General features: G+C 43.5%; 1 protein-coding gene across 2 annotated transcripts in view; it reads left to right on the plus strand.

Moving 5' to 3' along the window:
• Positions 1–18299, plus strand: part of TUBGCP3 (tubulin gamma complex associated protein 3) — a 118546-nt gene that overhangs the window by 28274 nt on the left and 71973 nt on the right. For both annotated transcript variants that reach the window (XM_054011246.1, XM_054011254.1), the window contains exon 8: positions 16392–16517. In XM_054011246.1, the coding sequence (XP_053867221.1) occupies positions 16392–16517 (126 nt within the window). The remainder of the gene's footprint in view (positions 1–16391; positions 16518–18299) is intronic.

Consider the following 18299-nt stretch of genomic DNA (forward strand, 5'->3'; position numbering starts at 1 on the left):
GGAGCAGTGAACCCCAGTTTACCTTAAATCACCACTGTTGTATAACGCATAGTACGGGAACCAGGATCCAATCTTTCCTGAAACAACCCTGCTCAACAAGATGTCTTCTCAGTGAATGGAATCAGAGTGTCTGTCTTTCTCTACCCTGTGATATACTGAATCAGTCTTTTGCCTTTATTAACAAACAGGGCTAGCCAGTGAGGGGTGACAACTTCCTCCTGCTTGAATGGGCCAATACTGAGCCTTCGGGTTTCTTGGTGACTCATTTTAACTCCAAGACCATAAAGGATACAATTTTCAATATATTTGTTATTCCTTAAATATTAACCATACACACATCTCGCAGTGATTGAGTATTGGTAAGTTACAGTAGAGCCCTCATAAGATGTCCTTCTTGGATAAATGCCATGAAAGTTTGTGACTTAGGTGTAGTGAGTTTGTCTGGTCTGAGACAGTTGCTTGTAAAGAACAGTGCATCCTTTGCCTGTTGGTACCAATGGGTCTCTGTGTCACAGAGCTAATGGAGGAATTCGAAGGGGAGTATGAGAGATACATGTTGAGAAGAATAAGCAAGGAACGTTATCTAAGCTGTAGAATTTTTGTTGGTCTGGGAAAGGGCAATGTGGGTGTTGCTCATCTGCAATGATTATTGTAGCCTACATGTGGCAATTCTCCAGAAAGGGACATATTTTGGAATTTATCAACCCTACACACACCCACATCATATATAACACTGGTCTACAATTTTTGAGAAGTCATCTGCTTCAGAGATAAAATGTGCTATTTATTATGTATTTTGATGTGCTGAATTCAAATATGACAATTAAAACAACTGGCTACTGTTTCTAAGATATTTAAGTTTTTACATTTTATGTCTATGTATATTGTGTAGATAGTAGAGTTTTAATCATAAATTGTAAACCTAGGTCTTTTCATGTGTTTATGATAATATTTCACCTGTCCTGTTTATGTAACACTTTAAAAATCAGCAAAAGGGTTATATAAATAAAATTTATTATGAAACAAAAGGCAAAAAAACTATTATGTACATAGTTTAGCCCTATTCAGTGTCTACTCGGCGCTTCTTGGCTTGTCTCTTGTATTCAGTAAATGGAGCATCTCTTGTCGCTGTCCAGCAATAGTCTGCAAGCATTGATGGGCTCCATTTGCCCTGATAGCGTTTCTCCATTGTTGCAATGTCCTGGTGAAATCGCTCGCCGTGCTCATCGCTCACTGCTCCGCAGTTCGGTGGGAAAAAAATCTAGATGAGAGTGCAAAAAATGTATCTTTAGTGACATGTTGCAACCAAGGCTTTTGTATGCCTTGAGGAGGTTTTCCACCAACAACCTGTAGTTGTCTGCCTTGTTGTTTCCGAGAAAATTTATTGCCACTAACTGGAAGGCTTTCCATGCCGTCTTTTCCTTGCCACGCAGTGCATGGTCAAATGCATCATCTCAAAGAAGCTCACGAATCTGAGGACCAACAAAGCCACCTTCCTTTATCTTAGCTTCACTTAACCTTGGAAATTGTCCACGGAGGTACTTGAAAGTTGCTTGTGTTTTGTCAATGGCCTTGACCAAGTTCTTCATCAGACCCAGCTTGATGTGTAAGGGTGGTAACAAAATCTTCCTTGATTCAATAAGTGGTGGATGCTGAACACTTTTCCTCCCAGGCTCCAATAACTGTCGGAGTGGCCAATCTTTCTTGATGTAATGGGAATCTCTTGCACGACTATCCCATTCGCAGAGAAAACAGCAGTACTTTGTGTGTCCAATCCTCAGACCAAGCAAGAGAGCAACAACCTTCAAATCGCCACAAAGCTTCCAATGATGTTGGTCATAGTTTATGCACCTCAAAAGTTGTTTCATGTTGTCATAGGTTTCCTTCATATGGACTGCGTGACCAACTGGAATTGATGGCAAAACATTGCCATTATGCAGTAAAACAGCTTTAAGACTCGTCTTCGATGAATCAATGAACAGTCTCCACTCATCTGGATCGTGAACGATGTTGAGGGCTGCCATCACACCATCGATGTTGTTGCAGGCTACAAGATCACCTTCCATGAAGAAGAATGGGACAAGATCCTTTTGATGGTCACGGAACATGGAAACCCTAACATCACCTGCCGGGAGATTCCACTGCTGTAGTCTGGAGCCCAACAGCTCTGCCTTACTCTTGGGTAGTTCCAAATCCCTGACAAGGTCATTCAGTTCACCTTGTGTTATGAGGTGTGGTTCAGAGGAGGGGGATGGGAGAAAATGTGGGTCCTGTGACATTGATGGTTCAGGACCAGCAGTTTCATCCTCTTCCTCTTCCTCGTCTGACTCAAGTGAGAATGATTCTGGTGCATCAGGAACCGGCAGCCCTTCTCCGTGGGGTACTGGGCGTTTAGCTGATGGAATGTTTTTGGATAATGCACAGTCCACTTTTTCTTCTTTGACACACCTTTCCCAACTGGAGGCACCATGCAGAAGTAACAATTGCTGGTATGATCTGTTGGCTCTCTCCAAATCATTGGCACTGCAAAAGGCATAGATTTCCTTTTCCTGTTCAATCACTGGCGAAGATTTGTTGCACAAGTGTTGCAACATGTGTGAGGCCCACCTCTTGTCCTGATCTCCAATTTTGCAGCCAAAAGAAAGGTGATAGGCTTTCTTAACCATAGTGGTTATACTGCGCTTTTGTGATGCAAAAGCCACTTCACCACAAACATAGCAGAAGTTATCTGCACTGTTCACACAAGTACGAGGCATCTCTGCTCACTTTGGCTAAACAGAAATGTGTCCCTTTGCAAAATCAAACACTGACAAATAAGAGAGCACGACACTGTATGATTTCTAGAGCTGATATAGGGCAATTTGTTCAGCAGAGTGATGTAAGCTTCGTTATGATTGCATCATCCATGACTTCTAGGAATAACATGATGCAATTCATATCATGTATGACGCAATACCAGCTTCAGATTGCATCATTCATTGTTTTGCCTAAAAAGCAAGTACTGTCCAAACCCAGTCATAGATTTATTCATAGATCCAGTCAAAGATGTATTTTGGTCATTTCTGGTTTAAATTGAGATCCCTTCCCTTTATAACTCACTTATCCTCCGCCATTCCCAAGTCAAGGGTCGTATATACTGACCCAATAGCGTATCTTGAAAACTAGAGCCAATCAATAATTTTATGCATCATTTTCGTTCTCAGTGACCCAGAATTAGTAAAGTTTGACTACATTTATTTCAGAAGCATTTTGGCTGTAGAGCAGTGTAATTTAAAAGATTATTATTATTATTTATTTATTATATACGTTTAGATGAGGTACGATGTGGAGCAGTCAAGTCGTGCTGTAAGCAGGGTGAAACAACAGTAGCCAAAGTGAGTGTCATTTTTTGCACAGTACTGGAATATGATGGACTACAGTTTTTACTGTTTAAGTTAATTTCAACACTTTAAGGTGGTATTTATTGGTTAAAGCTATCAAATGACAATGTATTAAAAGATTTTTATTAGTTTTGCATGGACAAGTATTTTATTTTGCAATATGCTAAAATGAAATGTTTTCACATCACATATTCTTAATTGTCAAAGTATCTACCAAGTGATTATAATAGTTTTGTATAATAGTTTCAGCTGAAATTTGCTGACCAGATCAGTTTCCCATAGTTTGTACTAAATAATGAAGCATTACATTAGGAATTCATCTAAGTGGACATGAATTCCTAATGTAATGCTTCTACATTTGTAAACCTTTGTACATACAATGTAGCATCTAGCCTGCCTGACGGAAGGCTTTAATTTGTCATTGCCTGTGCATACAGTACTAGCCTTTGAAATATTCTGAAAACTAGGTTTTTAATCTGGTGTCACTTGTGCACAGATCAGTATTAATTTAGAGATGGCAATACAGAACTTCATATTGGACTTCGGTCAAAGTGCTCAACAAACAAAAATAGCAATTTTGATACTAACAGATCTAGTTTATATCTAATTTAGCATATATCTGTATACTTGTACAAAATGAGAAGTGGTGGTGGTGGTAATGCTCACAATATCCTTTGGGAATTTTACCTCTACAGGATGTTACAGTATATGAAGATATGGTGGATACAAGGCTCTTAAAGCTTACATCAAATAGAAAAAGACTCGCCACAAACTTTGAAAAATGTTATTTGTCAAGAAAATCAAAAGAATGTAAAATTGTCAAAATCCATCAGTGCTGGACAGAATTCTTGGTGCAGTAGCAGAAGCCAGGAGAGATTAATTGTATTGGCAGCTACTGGATAAGTTTTCAAGTTTAGATGATGTGCTACCTATACTTCTTCACAGGGTTTGCTTTCAGAAATACATAAGTAAGTAGAATTTGGTACATGTCAGAGTTGTACTGGACCCAGGAAAGAAAACAGATTCTAAATCCGATCAGAGAGTATCATATTCACCTGTTTCTGTAGCCACCAGAGCAAGCACGCCTTCCAGCATTTGCTCCTGTTGCATTGTTGGCCTGAGGCAAAGCACACAATATGGACAAGAAACATCATAAAATAGAAATATTTGAGAGAGCAACCAAACTAAGGGAGGCATCACTTCAAAGAAGAGATGACGTTTCATGGAATATCTATGCAAGACATGAGAGCTAAGGATGCAGTTTATCACTCAACATGCCTTTGTTCCTACTTGAGTAAAATGAATTTTAAAGCAAAGCCATGTAGTTATAGTGCAACAATAATCACCTTGTGACATTTCATTTTACCAGCTGATTGAAGAGAGAGACAATGATCTTATGTACAACAAGAAGGCTCTTCTCCTTTCCAAGCTGCTACAAAGATATAAATCCCTACTTCCCTTAGATGTAAATACTGCAAGCTATTTCAGTAGCAAATTACAGGCAAGATTAGAAAAACTCAACTTATGAAACTTCATGCCATGAATAGAGTGGACAAGGCAAGTTTATCATTATTCTGTCCAGCTCAATAACACTATCTGACTTTAGTCAAGCTGCTAGTTAATCTGAAACAGGAACTTAAGTCATTGAGATTGTTTGTTTGTTTGTAGATGTTCTTCTGGCATGTGAGCCTGATGAACAGCTTTTAAATGAACAGGTAGCTTAGTATAATGCCACTTCAACCCTTGTGTCTGAAATAGCCAAAATGAAAGCCTCAGTATATTATCCAAAGCCAGGTCATTGTAGTTGTCAGAGGTCGTCTGCTTTTATGCCCCAATTGGAACAGGAGTGTCTTGTTGGTTGATTGAGGCATATAATTCAGCCAGCAGTTCTGAAGACATCCAAAGATGGTGCCTCTTAGTTGCGGAGTGCATAGTATTTAACAAATTCAAAATCTCATCCATGAAGGAGATAATATAGACATCAACGTAGCCGCCATTGATGGAAATAATACTTTCCAATGAAAGGCTAGAGTGGTATTTCAACAATAGGCTGCAGATAGCCCAGCATCACAAGAAATATCACTGAAGTGTTGGAGAGAAAAGTAACTTACTCTCTCCAGGCAATGAGTCTCTTTGTGCAGTGTGCAGCATTTGAAAAACATAGAACATGTCCAGAACTGATTCACCATGGGAAAAAGTACTTGAGGAAAATAAACTCTTGTCACCTACAAATGACTGCTGTTTGAGATCTGTTCTGTTGTCTTTTATGACTGCTACCTCATGATGTCCTACCAATACCAAATGATGTTGACATTGTTCATGCTCAGGTGATTCCAATCTGGACAGATTTCAGCAACTTCTTTACTGCTAACAGGCCCAAGTATGCCAGGTGGAAACCAGTCTACATTTTTGATGGGTTAAATCTCCTTCAAGTACACAGTGCCTTTGAACCTGGGGAATTTGCTGTGCATCAGATGCCTCATTCTTTTAATGGAATTTGGAGTGATGTGAGAACAGAAAACTGTCATCAAAGACTCAAAGGGCAGAAGTAGTATTGTAGGACTGACAGGAAGGAAGACAGCCTTTGTCAGGTGGACCCTCGCAAGACATGTCCTGAGTGGATATGCAAAAGCTAAGAGAGAAAGAAGTGACCTAACAAGAAATAGTGAAGACACAGTCCCCAAACAAGTCTTTGTCTCTACACTGAGGAGGGATGAAGAGCATGTTACAGCTCTTACCAATCACATCACCAACAATATGACAGTCACGTAACCATGAATCACATCCAAAGATGCTTATCAACATATCCACTAGGCTGCATGTAACATCAAATGTACAAGAGTCTCTACTGAAAATAGCAGATGTTGATGAAGAACAAACAGATTTGTGAGAAGTGCACTTGATTCGATCGGACACATAGTTACTTCAGCCCAGTCAAGAAATCTGGCAACAGAACATGGTCAAGACAACCAAATTTAAGTCTGGTAAGTGATGGACAGTCCCAGCAGCCATCAGTCCAGAAACTTGTTTTCTGAAGAGCCCTTTCCTTATCAAGAAGCAGGGATGATGTTTCAATGGCAACTGTTGTTCATCTATTAGGACCTGTTCCTATGTTCCTCTTCCACGCTGATGAATGAGAAGAGCTGACAAAGCTGAATTAAGGCATCAGCTGGAAGCTCAAGCTGAAAGGGTTGTATGAGCTAAGAGCATTCAACAAAGAAACCCGTGTGTACATCAGATGCCACGGCTATCATACAAATGATGTCTGGAGACCAATTCCACACAATCGACATATTGGCTGCTGAGTACTTGAGGCAGGTCCTAAAAAGATTGACAAAGCTAATTCTGTAATCTAAGTCTTTGACAGATATGAGAACAGTATCTGTGAACTGCAGAAAGACAGACAGTGCTAGACAAAATCTAAAGTTGGATGCAAGAAATACCAGGTGATGGCTGGAAGCCCTGTACCTCCATAGAAAGTTTCTAAATGTGGTGTCCAGTTAGCAGTCCACTTGTAACATTCCTCTGAATTTATCGTTCAAAATGCACCTGAGTGTAGGAGGACACCCAGCACAAACACTCCTTCTTGCCGGAGGCTTTTCTAATGGTGAAGCAACAAAGTCCATCACCAGTAGAAATGTTGAAGAAGCCCAGAGCTTGTATATTGCTCAAGAAGAAGCAGACACCAGTGTGCTTCTGCCTGCTGCACGTGCCAATTGGCTTTTTTTTTTCTTATGGTGTGAAAGGAACCATAGTAATTAGGTCACCTGATACAGATATTTTGGTCCTTGCTGTTCACTACTTTCGGGCACCATTACCAGCACAACTAACAAGCATGGCTTTATACCTGTGCATGCAATTTGTGACACACTCACTCCTGTCTTGTGCAAGATACTTTCTGCTGTACATGCACTAATGGGGTGTGACTCTGTCATCCTTATAGGTATGGGGCAGGGAGGGGGATTTGACAACATTAAACACAAACATAAGGAGCTTTCCGCTTAAGAGATCTTGCTAAACTGGGAGTGAATGATTGACAAGGCACAATTTCTGCAGCAAGGAAGTTGGTAGCAGTGTTGTATGACCAGGCCAAGAAAGAAAAGGACAGAAACTTGAATTGCTTGTGTCTCAATGTGTAGCTATCAAAAAGGACAGGTCACTGGCCAAACTCCCACCGTGTGAGACAGTTTTGAAGAGCATGTCAAAAGAGGCATCTTTGCAAACAAAAATTCGGATGTCTTCTCGCCAGACATTGGATCACCATTGCGACATAGATAGAAAAATGTGGATGATGAACTACTACTTCTGTTCTTCAAGGGCCCAATGGCACCTGAGCTTCTACAAAACTTATTCGGGCTTGTACCAGTGGGGGTTGCTGCACAATCAACTATGTTTGTAGTCAGAACAATCTTCCCTGTACAGAACTGTGTTCATGCCATGGCAATGAAGACTGATAATCCTTGTAGTCTTGGCAGAGATCTTAATGATTACCAAGATGATGATAATGTTGACTAGAAATGTCACTAGTGCTATTATATTTTAATGATACTTGTGCAAATTTAATATGTATGATGTTGTGATGCTTTGAGGTTTAAAAAAAAAAATCTAATTTGGTCTCTCCAAATTATAAATAGTCATTAAACTAACAGAAATGAATGCACATAATTTTAACATGGTCATTTGAAAGTGTTGATGTCGTTTTTTATCCCTATTTTTATGGTAACAGCACTGCTTGACAGCTCCACATCATACCTCATCTTAAAGTAGACATAATAAGCTTTCAAATGATGTATGACGTGCCTGTGTAGAGAGGGTACATTAAGCCGACTAAATCGGTGGTGTCTGCTGCTCACCTAAGGAAATGAGGGCCTCGACAAGATTTCTAGCTGTGTGTATAGCAAGGGGAAAAAAAATCTTAAGTGTTATGGGAGAAATGGCAAGATATGGATATGGCCATGATGGCAAGGCTCGAGAGATGGGAATAAGATTCATGTGCTGGGGAGTTGGGTATAGTGGTATTGTCAGCAGTGTTAGAAGATAGAGCTGGAGCAGGTATGGGTCTAAAGAGTTAATTTTTGATCCTGTTACTGGTGGTCTATCCAAACAGCCTCTAGACAGGCTGAGATGTGGGAAAGGTCAGGAGTGGGAAAACTAGTCTGTAAGTTGCCATTATAAAGAGAGTAGTTGAATCTACGTGATCTGATGAGCTCATCTAAGTAAAAGAGGAGGAGGAGGGGCCATAAACTGAACTTTAGGAAAGCAGGAATATAGTAGAATTACCCATTTAAAATACACTGAATCTCCAAAGAAGTAAGAGGGGAACCAAGAGCGGTCAGAGTTGTTGAAGACAAGATGCCATGAAAGGGGAGTATAACTGTATTAAAAGCAGCAGAAAGGTCAAGGAGAAATAGGATGGAATAGTGGCCCTAAGGGTCTGGTGACAGCAGTTTCAGTGAAGCAGACTGGAAGCCAGATATGGGTTGGGGGTGTTCTGTGGTGGAGCTGGAGGAGAGGACCACAAGACAGTGGTTTTAAATGGTGCATCTAATGAGTTTAGAAATGAAGACTAAAGATGGAGCCAAACTTGGAGAGGCCAGAGAGATGAAGGATCAACATTTTTGAGGCTGAAAGAAGACTAGAGTATGCTTGTATTGTAAGGGCAAGGAGCCAGAGAAGAGGTGGGGGAGGGGGAGCAGTGGACCCTTGGGTGGGTGTAAATGCTTTCCTTAACCCCCTCTACACTTTTTAGCTGGTGGATGCTGCCTATAGCATGAGTACAGTGACAGTCTTTCAATTGCCTTTAAGTGTTTATTCAAATGAAGGATAATAGGTTTGATTCTCATGCACTCTTTGCTGCTCTGGCAATGTAGTATAGCCTTATAGAGGGTGAAAATTACTTTGAGGCCACTTCATGCTGCCAAAGCAGTATAGAGTGACCATAACCTAAATGAAAATCAGGCCCAGTTTTGTGTGCATGTTGGGCTTTTGTTCTTTTGGTTGCGGGGGGGTGAGGTGGGGGGGGGGTCTGCACATGTGGAATTCATAAACTGCCCTTTCATGAGATGATTAGGTATCCAAACAATAATTGGGGAGATTTTTCATATCCAGGTAAATCTCTCTCAGCAGCTTGCTTTTACAAAGCTTTCCTTTTACCTTTTGCAGAATACAGAGCCTGAAAACTTCCCCAATCCCTTCTTTCTAGAATTTCCAAACTGTTCTGAGAGTGAAACTGGGTTCTTCCCTTCATATGCATCATTGCCAGTAGTAAAAGTTCTGCATGGTGAATTGTGCCTTCAGATACATCTGTGCAGCCCCAATGTCTTTGGCATTTGCCCTTAGTGATACAATTAATAAGCAGTTTTAATGCACGAGAAAGCAAGGGAATTGGATTCCATTCTTGTCAAAACTTACAACTTTTTGATTGGTAATGCACATTCAACACAACTGCGTTTGCCCATGAGGGGCGCAGCTATGCCTCCGAATACACAGGAGCAGATTTATTTAGTAAGAAAGTGCCTGTTATACATGGTAATTTTTCAGAGTAAAAACACACTTTCGGAACTCTAGAATATATATATAGACTGAAGTCAAATATCCATATTAATGTTGTTAAGCTTGTTGGTTACATTCAGCAGTTAGTGAGCTTGTGCAGTCCCACACTTGACTTAGTTGGCATGGCTGTAATCTCACTAAGCTGTTTTGCTCTTTCCTCTCATACATCGCTGAGGGTCACTCCTCACCAAGTGCTCTTGCTTGTGGAATTCTAAATATGTTGCTCTTGTCATCTATTGTGCTAAAGGTTATGGGTGAAGCTGCCAGCTCCACGTATTGTAAACAATTTGCAGTATAAAACCCTGCTCTCAGTTACCTGTAACTTTGCCAAACTACAGCTGTTTGGGCTGAAATTTTCCATGCTGGGTTTTTGTCTCAGGCCAATTTTTTTATTTTACTTTTTTTTCTACAAAAACTATTCAGCCATTTATGAGAGCAGAGAGGAAAATGCTGTGTTTTGTCAATGTTAGTCTTACCACAGTTTCACAGAGAAGCTGTAGCACTTCTCCGCTTAGAAGCAGGGTCTTGAAATTTCGCAGGGCAGGGGCTCTAAAGTCAGATGCCTTTTGCTGTTTCCATGAAAATGCACCAGATCTGCCTGAGCTATAAGCCTCTGAAAATGGCCATTTGCAAATACTCAGAGACTTGTTAGCATTTGGCAGCTAAATTCTCCAAAGATTTTTGTCTGCACTGAGCATGTTCCAACCCAGGACTGACCAGGACTTTTCCAGCAGTTGCTCCTCCCACCTGCTGTGGCACAGAGCAGCAAAACTGAGAACAAGGCCATCTCTCCTGTGCTCTTTGCTCCCCCTGTTGGTACCCAGACAATGTGGAGGAGGAAGCAGCCTGACAAATACAGAAGAGTGAGTACCTGGATGGGACAGAGGCAGGTTAGTGGAGGGGGTGAAAGAGGATAGTGATAAATAGAAGAAGACTGGGCCAGACAGAAAGGGACAAGCTAGGGAGGTATATGCTATAAGACCAGAGTAGAAGGGTCTGTAATCACTAAGAACACACTCCCTATCCGGGACTTGGAATTGAGCTCTTGATTCCTGAGTCTCTGCTGTCTAGTAAATGCAAAGTGTGTGTCTTATCTGCTTCTAGTGGCTGGTCCACAGAGAGGATAATAGTGTACTGCTTAACTTCAGTTAATTCAAAGTACTAGGCCTGGTCTACACTAGGCGTTTATGTCGAAGTTAGCGCCGTTACATCGAATTAACCCTGCACCCGTCCACACCGCGAAGGTATTTAGTTCGACATAGAGGTCTCTTTAATTCGACTTCTGTACTCCTCCCCGACGAGGGGAGTAGCGCTAAATTCGACATGGCCATGTCGAATTAGGCTAGGTGTGGATGGAAATCGACGCTAATAGCTCCGGGAGCTATCCCACAGTGCACCACTCTGTTGACGCTCTGGACAGCAGTACGAGCTCGGATGCTCTGAACTGCCACACAGGAAAAGCCCCGGGAAAATTTGAATTTGAATTCCTTTTCCTGTCTGGCCAGTTTGAATCTCATTTCCTGTCTGGACATCGTGGCGAGCTCAGCAGCACTGGCAACGATGCAGAGCTCTCCAGCAGTGATGGCCGTGCAATCTCAGAATAGAAAGAGGGCCCCAGCATGGACTGATCGGGAAGTCTTGGATCTCATCGCTGTGTGGGGCGATGAGTCCGTGCTTTCCGAGCTGCGATCCAAAAGACGGAATGCAAAGATCTACGAGAAGATCTCTAAAGACATGGCAGAGAGAGGATACAGCCGGGATGTAACGCAGTGCCGCGTGAAAATCAAGGAGCTGAGACAAGGCTACCAGAAGACCAAAGAGGCAAACGGACGCTCCGGATCCCATCCCCAGACATCCCGTTTCTACGAGGCACTGCATTCCATCCTCGGTGCGGCCGCCACCACTACCCCACCAGTGACCGTGGACTCTGAGGATGGGATAGTGTCCACGGCTGGATCCTCGGACATGTTAGCGGACGGGGAAGATGAGGAAGGAGATGAGGAGGACGAGGCAGTCGACAGCGCTCACAACGCTGATTTCCCCGACAGCCAGGATCTCTTCATCACCCTTACAGAGATCCCCTACCAACCCTCCCCAGCCGTTACCCCGGACACAGAATCTGGGGAAGGATCAGCCAGTAAGTGTTGTAAAAATCTAAACATTTATTTGTAACAGAACAGGAATATTAACAATTTAAAAAATGGGTTTCTCATGATTAGTTTGATTAGCTTAACGGTTCAGTCATGGGCAGTGCAACTATTGAAAAAAAATCTAGCAATGTCCGGTTTTGCATGATTGTCCTGCCCAAGCCGCTCTACTGGTTAGTCACTGCTACAGCAGCTACAGTAAAATGCGGTCTATATGTCCGGGGATGGAGCAGAAATCCTCCTGTGACATCTCGAGGAAGCTCTCCTGGAGGTAATTGGAAATCCGCTGCATTAGGTTCTTGGGGAGAGCGGCCTTATTGGGTCCTCCGTAGTAGGACACGTTGCCACGCCACGAGACTATCAAGTACTCTGGAATCATTGCTCTGCACAGCATGGCGGCATACGGCCCTGGTCTTTGCAGGCTTTCCCGGAGCATTCTCTCTTTCTCGCTGTCAGAGATCCTCATGAGGGTGATGTCGCTCATGATGACCTGCTTTGAATGAGGTAGGGGAATGTTAGTGTTGGGACTGCTTTGCCGTTCCTTTACAGAACTGTAACCGCTGGTTTGCAGCCACGCGGTGGAGGCGGGAGAGGGGCAGCCGAAAGGGATCGTTCCCGGGGACAGCCGCGAGGGTGTGGGACAGGAGCAGACTTCCTGCTTGCCGAATTGCTGGCAGCAGGGACCGACATTGATTTCAATGTGAAATGAGGCCATTGCTAATATTAAAGTTTTAAGCTGCCACAAGTCTACGGCTTACCATGTCTGCCTGCAACAGAAATTCCGTTCTCCTGAGAGGCTTCTCAAATGTGCTGTAGAAGACCCCAGGCACTGAATGCGAAGGCCGAGAATTCGACCTTGTGCTGAGTGCGCATGTGATAGGTGCTGTGCATGGTCTTGTTAACAGAGAAAGACTATGTTCTTTGTTCACAACTACATTTATCTTTCTGAGGAATTCACTCCCTTTTTCCCATTCCCACAGCCCCATCTGCGACTGTCTCACAACCTAGCCTGTCATCACACTCCCAGAGGCTAGCGCGGATTAGGCATAAGAAGAAGAGGACACGGGAGGACATGTTCTCGGAGCTTATAGCCTGCTCCAGAGCCCAGGCAGCACAGCAGACCCAGTGGCGGGAGAACTTGACCCGAATGCACCAAGCCAACATGGATCGGGAGGAGAGGTGGCGTCAGGAAGACCAGCAGGCGACTCAAACCCTGCTTGGACTAATGAGGGAGCAAACGGACACGCTCCGGCGCCTTGTGGATGTTCTGCAGGAACGGAGGCAGGAGGACAGAGCCCCGCTGCAGTCCATCTCTAACCGCCCTCCCCCGCCACCAAGTCCCATACTCCCCTCACCCAAAGTGCACAGAAGGAGAGGCGGCAGAGTCCCTGCTAACTCTCACTCCACCCCTGCAGAGAGCTCGAGCAGCAGAAGGCTCTCATTCCCCAAAATTTGACAAGTTCTTTCCTTCCCGCCTGACACAAGCCCCCGTCCAAGTTTCACTTTCCCAGTTCCATGTTTGGTTGATAATAAAAAATACGTTTCTGTTAACTACTGTTTCCATCATGTTCTTTTGGAGGAGGGGGGGATAGGGGGTTGGTAATTCGACAGGACAGTCACCTTTGGCAGGGTATATAGTCGGGGGCAGGCACAGCAGCAGGGCACATACACAGTGCAGTGATGCAGTGACTAGTTACCCTGGTTAGTCTGGGAGGTTGTTTTCATGTTATGTGGTGGGGGGTGGGTTGCTCTGTGACTTTGTGGCAGGGGAGGGCAGTTACAGATCTTAAGCGGCGGTCCTTAGGCAGGATCACAGAGCCACACAGCAGGGGATCTGTAACCGTCCTCCCCCTGCCACAAAGTCACATAGACCACCCCATACACACAGTCCCTATCAGGAGGGGTGACAGGCTCCGTTGAAACAACCATCCCACCGCAGCGGAGCCTGTCAATCCTTGAGTTTAGAAGCTGCATTCGCGCCACTACAGTACACCCGCTCCGCACCACAGTCTGCGTCCCAGTTTTAAAAAATTCCCGCGAATACAGTATTAAAGAAAACGGTGTGCTTTAACAAAGTAGAACTATTTTTATTTTGAAACGTGTGTTGGAAGTGGGGTGAAGGGGGTATGTAACTGGATAGGATAGTCAACATTAACTGGGTAAAGAAACGGGGGCAGGTTTAGCTTCTCAATACACAAACTTTAAAGTCACAGGTTACCCTGCTCACTCAGGAACTTTGCTTTCAAAGCCTTCCGGATGCACAGCGCTTCCCGCTGGTCTCTTCTAATCGCCCGGCTGTCTGGCTGTGAGTAATCAGCAGCCAGGCTATTTTCCTCAACCTCCCACCCCGCCATAAAGGTCTCCCCCTTGCTCTCACAGAGATTGTGGAGCACACAGCAAGCTGCAATAACAATGGGGATATTGGTTTCGCTGAGATCACAGCGAGTCAGTAAGCTTCTCCATCTCCCCTTGAGACGTCCAAAAGCACACTCCACCACCATTCTGCACTTGCTCAGCCGGTAGTTGAAGAGTTGTTTTTCAGTGTCCAGGGCGCCAGTATAGGGCTTCATGAGCCAGGGCATTAGCGGGTAGGCTGGGTCCCCGAGGATGACTATAGGCATCTCCACATCCCCAAGAGTTATTTTGTGGTCCGGGAAGTAAATACCTTGCTGCAGCCGTCTAAACAGACCAGAGTTCCTGAAAACACGAGCGTCATGAACCTTGCCCGGCCATCCCACGTAGATGTTGGTAAAACGTCCCCTGTGGTCCACCAGTGCTTGCAGCACCATGGAAAAGTAGCCCTTTCTGTTAATGTACTGGCTGGCCTGGTGTTCCGGTGCCAGGATAGGGATGTGAGTTCCATCTATGGCCCCACCGCAGTTTGGGAATCCCATCGCTGCGAAGCCATCTATGATCGCCTCCACGTTTCCCAGGGTCACTACCTTTGGCAGCAGTACATCAACGATTGCCTTGGCTACTTGCATCACAACAACCCCCACGGTAGATTTGCCCACCCCAAACTGGTTCGCGACTGACCGGTAGCTGTCTGGCGTTGCAAGCTTCCACAGGGCTATGGCCACTCGCTTCTGGACAGTCAGGGCTGCTCGCATCCGGGTGTCATTGCGCTTCAGGGCAGGGGACAGCAACTCACAAAGTTCCAGGAAAGTTCCCTTCCGCATGCGAAAGTTTCGCAGCCACTGGGATTCATCCCAGACCTGCAGCACTATGCGGTCCCACCACTCAGTGCTTGTTTCCCGTGCCCAGAATCGCCGTTCCACGGCATCAACATGACCCATTGCCACCGTGATGTTCTCGGCGCTGGGTCCCCTGCTTTCTGAGAGGTCTGTGCTACTCTCAGACTTCAGGCCATCACTGCGTTGACGTAGCCTCCTCGCCTGACTTTTCTGCATCTGCCTCAGGGAAAGGTGTATGATAAGTTGCGAGGCGTTGAGAGCGGCCACAACTGCAGTGATGGTTGCAGCAGGCTCCATGCTCGCAGTGCTGTGGTGTCCGTGCTGTCACTGACTAGAAAAGTGCGCGAACTGATTTCCCGCCGGCGCTTTCAGGGAGGGAGGGCGGGAGTGATGGACGGATGACGACAGTTACCCAAAAGCACCCTGGACACCTTTTTTTTACCCAGAAGGCATTTGCGGCTCCACCCAGAATTCCAATGGGCAGCGGGGACTCCGGGAACTGTGGGATAGCTGACCACAGTGCACCACTTCCAATGTCGACGCTTTCCCCGTTAGTGTGGACTCACAAAGTCGAATTACTGTCCTTAGTGTGGACACACACGTTCGACTTTGCAATATCGATTCCAAAAATTCGATTTAAGTAAAATCGAACTACTCTCGTAGTGTAGACAAGGCCCTAGAGGTTTGTGGATCTGAAGGTTCCAACTCTGCTGCTCACTTACCTAGGATTCTCTATGATGGAATTTCTGGATGTTTTTTTTTTTCTGGTTTGCATTTTTTAAAAAGTAAGTTTAAATGAAATTTCCTATGTTTAAAAAAACATTGAGGTTGCAAAGTCAAGCATTCAGAAGTTAGGCCAAAATTAACATTGCTTGTTCACCCTTAATGCGGCCACCTTGTATGTGTACATTATGATAGTCTTTAATTACGTGATTGCATTTCCTTCCCCCCTCCCCACCCCCGCAGAATCCCTTCTTCAGGGTATGGGATGAATGACATTCACTGAATGAGTTTGCTCTATGGTGAGCAAAGAGATTCTTGGGGAAATAGGGAGGGTTTGTTTTTGTTTTTTTTAATCCAGACTTAATGAGCTTTTGTTGTTTTTGTTAACTTTGTAGGTCAGCCTCTCCAAATCGCTCAGAGATACCACAAGCAGACTCGCAGAGTTAGGATGGCTACACAATAAAATAAGAAGATACACAGACCAGAGGAGCTTGGATCGTGCCTTTGGGCTTGTAGGTCAGGTACGCTGGATACAAAGATGGCTAGGTTACAAAACTTTTGTTTCATTTCCTTTAGGAATTGCTGGATCTAGAAATACAATACGAGAATGGTGGGGAGACTCTGGAGAATTCATAACTTGATGTCCTTCCGTATCATTTGATTTACTCCTGTGTGGACTGTCATTGTTGGCTATGAGCCAAAGTCTGGGTGTAGGGTAAAGGAGCTCTCAGCTGAGTCATAATAGGGTTCATTCTTGCTAGTCCTATGGAGCAGTCTTGCCCTTCTATCCTTAGTTGGGAGTGCCTCCTCCATAGACTTGACTTAAATTTTTTTAAGTTTACTTTTATATTTAAAAAAAAATTAAAAAATCCAGGAATGGCATAGTGGCATCTTTGAGCTAATTAAAGTGTGCCCACTTGCATTGTTAGGAGAGAGATTCTGCTTTACTTTGTCGTTCTCCCCTGAAAAATGTGTAAGGGAACACTCTTGACTAGCTTTTAGATGACGTTCATTGATATTAAATAGAATACTGCACTACTGAGGCTAAATGCAAATCGCCAGTTATCTGCTGCCATTTCTTTTGAATGCAACATCAAAAGAATGTCAATTTTTGTTTTTATAGGTTCCATCATCATGATTTATAGTCTGCAGTAACTTCACAGCTGCTGTAAAACCTAAAACCACATTTACCGCTAAGGCATTCCCGTTTCCTCTCACTTGCTCCCTCTGTAAAACTGGATATTATTCCTTCTGAGTCGTCAGAAATGTTGTTGTCCCTGCCTCTAGCCATAACAATCTGCAAAGAAAGTGAAGTGCTCCTCCCTTCAGTCTAATTTTTCTTGAGGTCAGTAGAGACACTATAGTGCTTTCTACTTTTCTATTGGTTTTTATTCTGTCCCCTTCTGACTGTCCTTTTTTCATTCTAAATAATATATAATAAAATATTAAGAATTATTTTCTAAAGGCTAATACTGACATCCATGTTTTATTTGGCGTGTGTGTGTGTGTGTGTGTGAAAACTCAATTTCTAGGTGAGGTTTCCTAACCTCTTTCCTAGAATAGTTTCCTGCTTATGCTTATTTTCACTGTCTCTGGTATTAGTCTTTCATTTCACAAAACAGGAGACTGTAAATTCTTCAGTAAACTAAATGTTTTATATCTCTGATATCAAGTACAAATTTCAGGGCCTGTGTAGAATGCTGTGTAGGCCATCAAGTGTATCTGTATAACTTTCCATTCATGATTTGTGTCTGAGACTAGCATTTGTATGACTTCTATGGCACCAGTGTATGAAGATAAAGCTGTATAATTTACTTAAACTGTCAGTAACTAGGCAAAAGATCATGTTTTATCATTCTTGAAGACTTCATTTGACAATTTCAGATGCTGCATGCTCAGCATTAAGAACTTATTATTGCAAATATACTGTGCAGTTGAAAGCTTCTTTAATTTGCTGTCTCAGAAAATCTCATCCTTATTTAGAGCACACGCAGAAAATTACACATTTATTTTAAGCCTAAACCACCTGTATATGTTACTGTTAACCCAGCTTTTTGATTGACATATGAGGGTCAGAAACTAGCCTGTCAGTTATTAGCAATACGTGTCAGATATACTACGCATTGACCTTTTATTTTTCCACCTACACTACTTAATTGTAGCTACTTTTGCAGGATAATCAGCAGTGAAATATAATTACCTTACATGTTCACACATTCTCAAAGAAAATATCAAAGTAGGGTTGAGGTGCTAAGCATTTTAAATTCCCTCTCTTGAGCACAAGTTCTACTTTCCCTTTGAAA

The sequence above is a fragment of the Malaclemys terrapin genome, chromosome 1, assembly GCF_027887155.1.
Source record: "Malaclemys terrapin pileata isolate rMalTer1 chromosome 1, rMalTer1.hap1, whole genome shotgun sequence".
NCBI classification, from domain to species: Eukaryota; Metazoa; Chordata; order Testudines; family Emydidae; genus Malaclemys; species Malaclemys terrapin.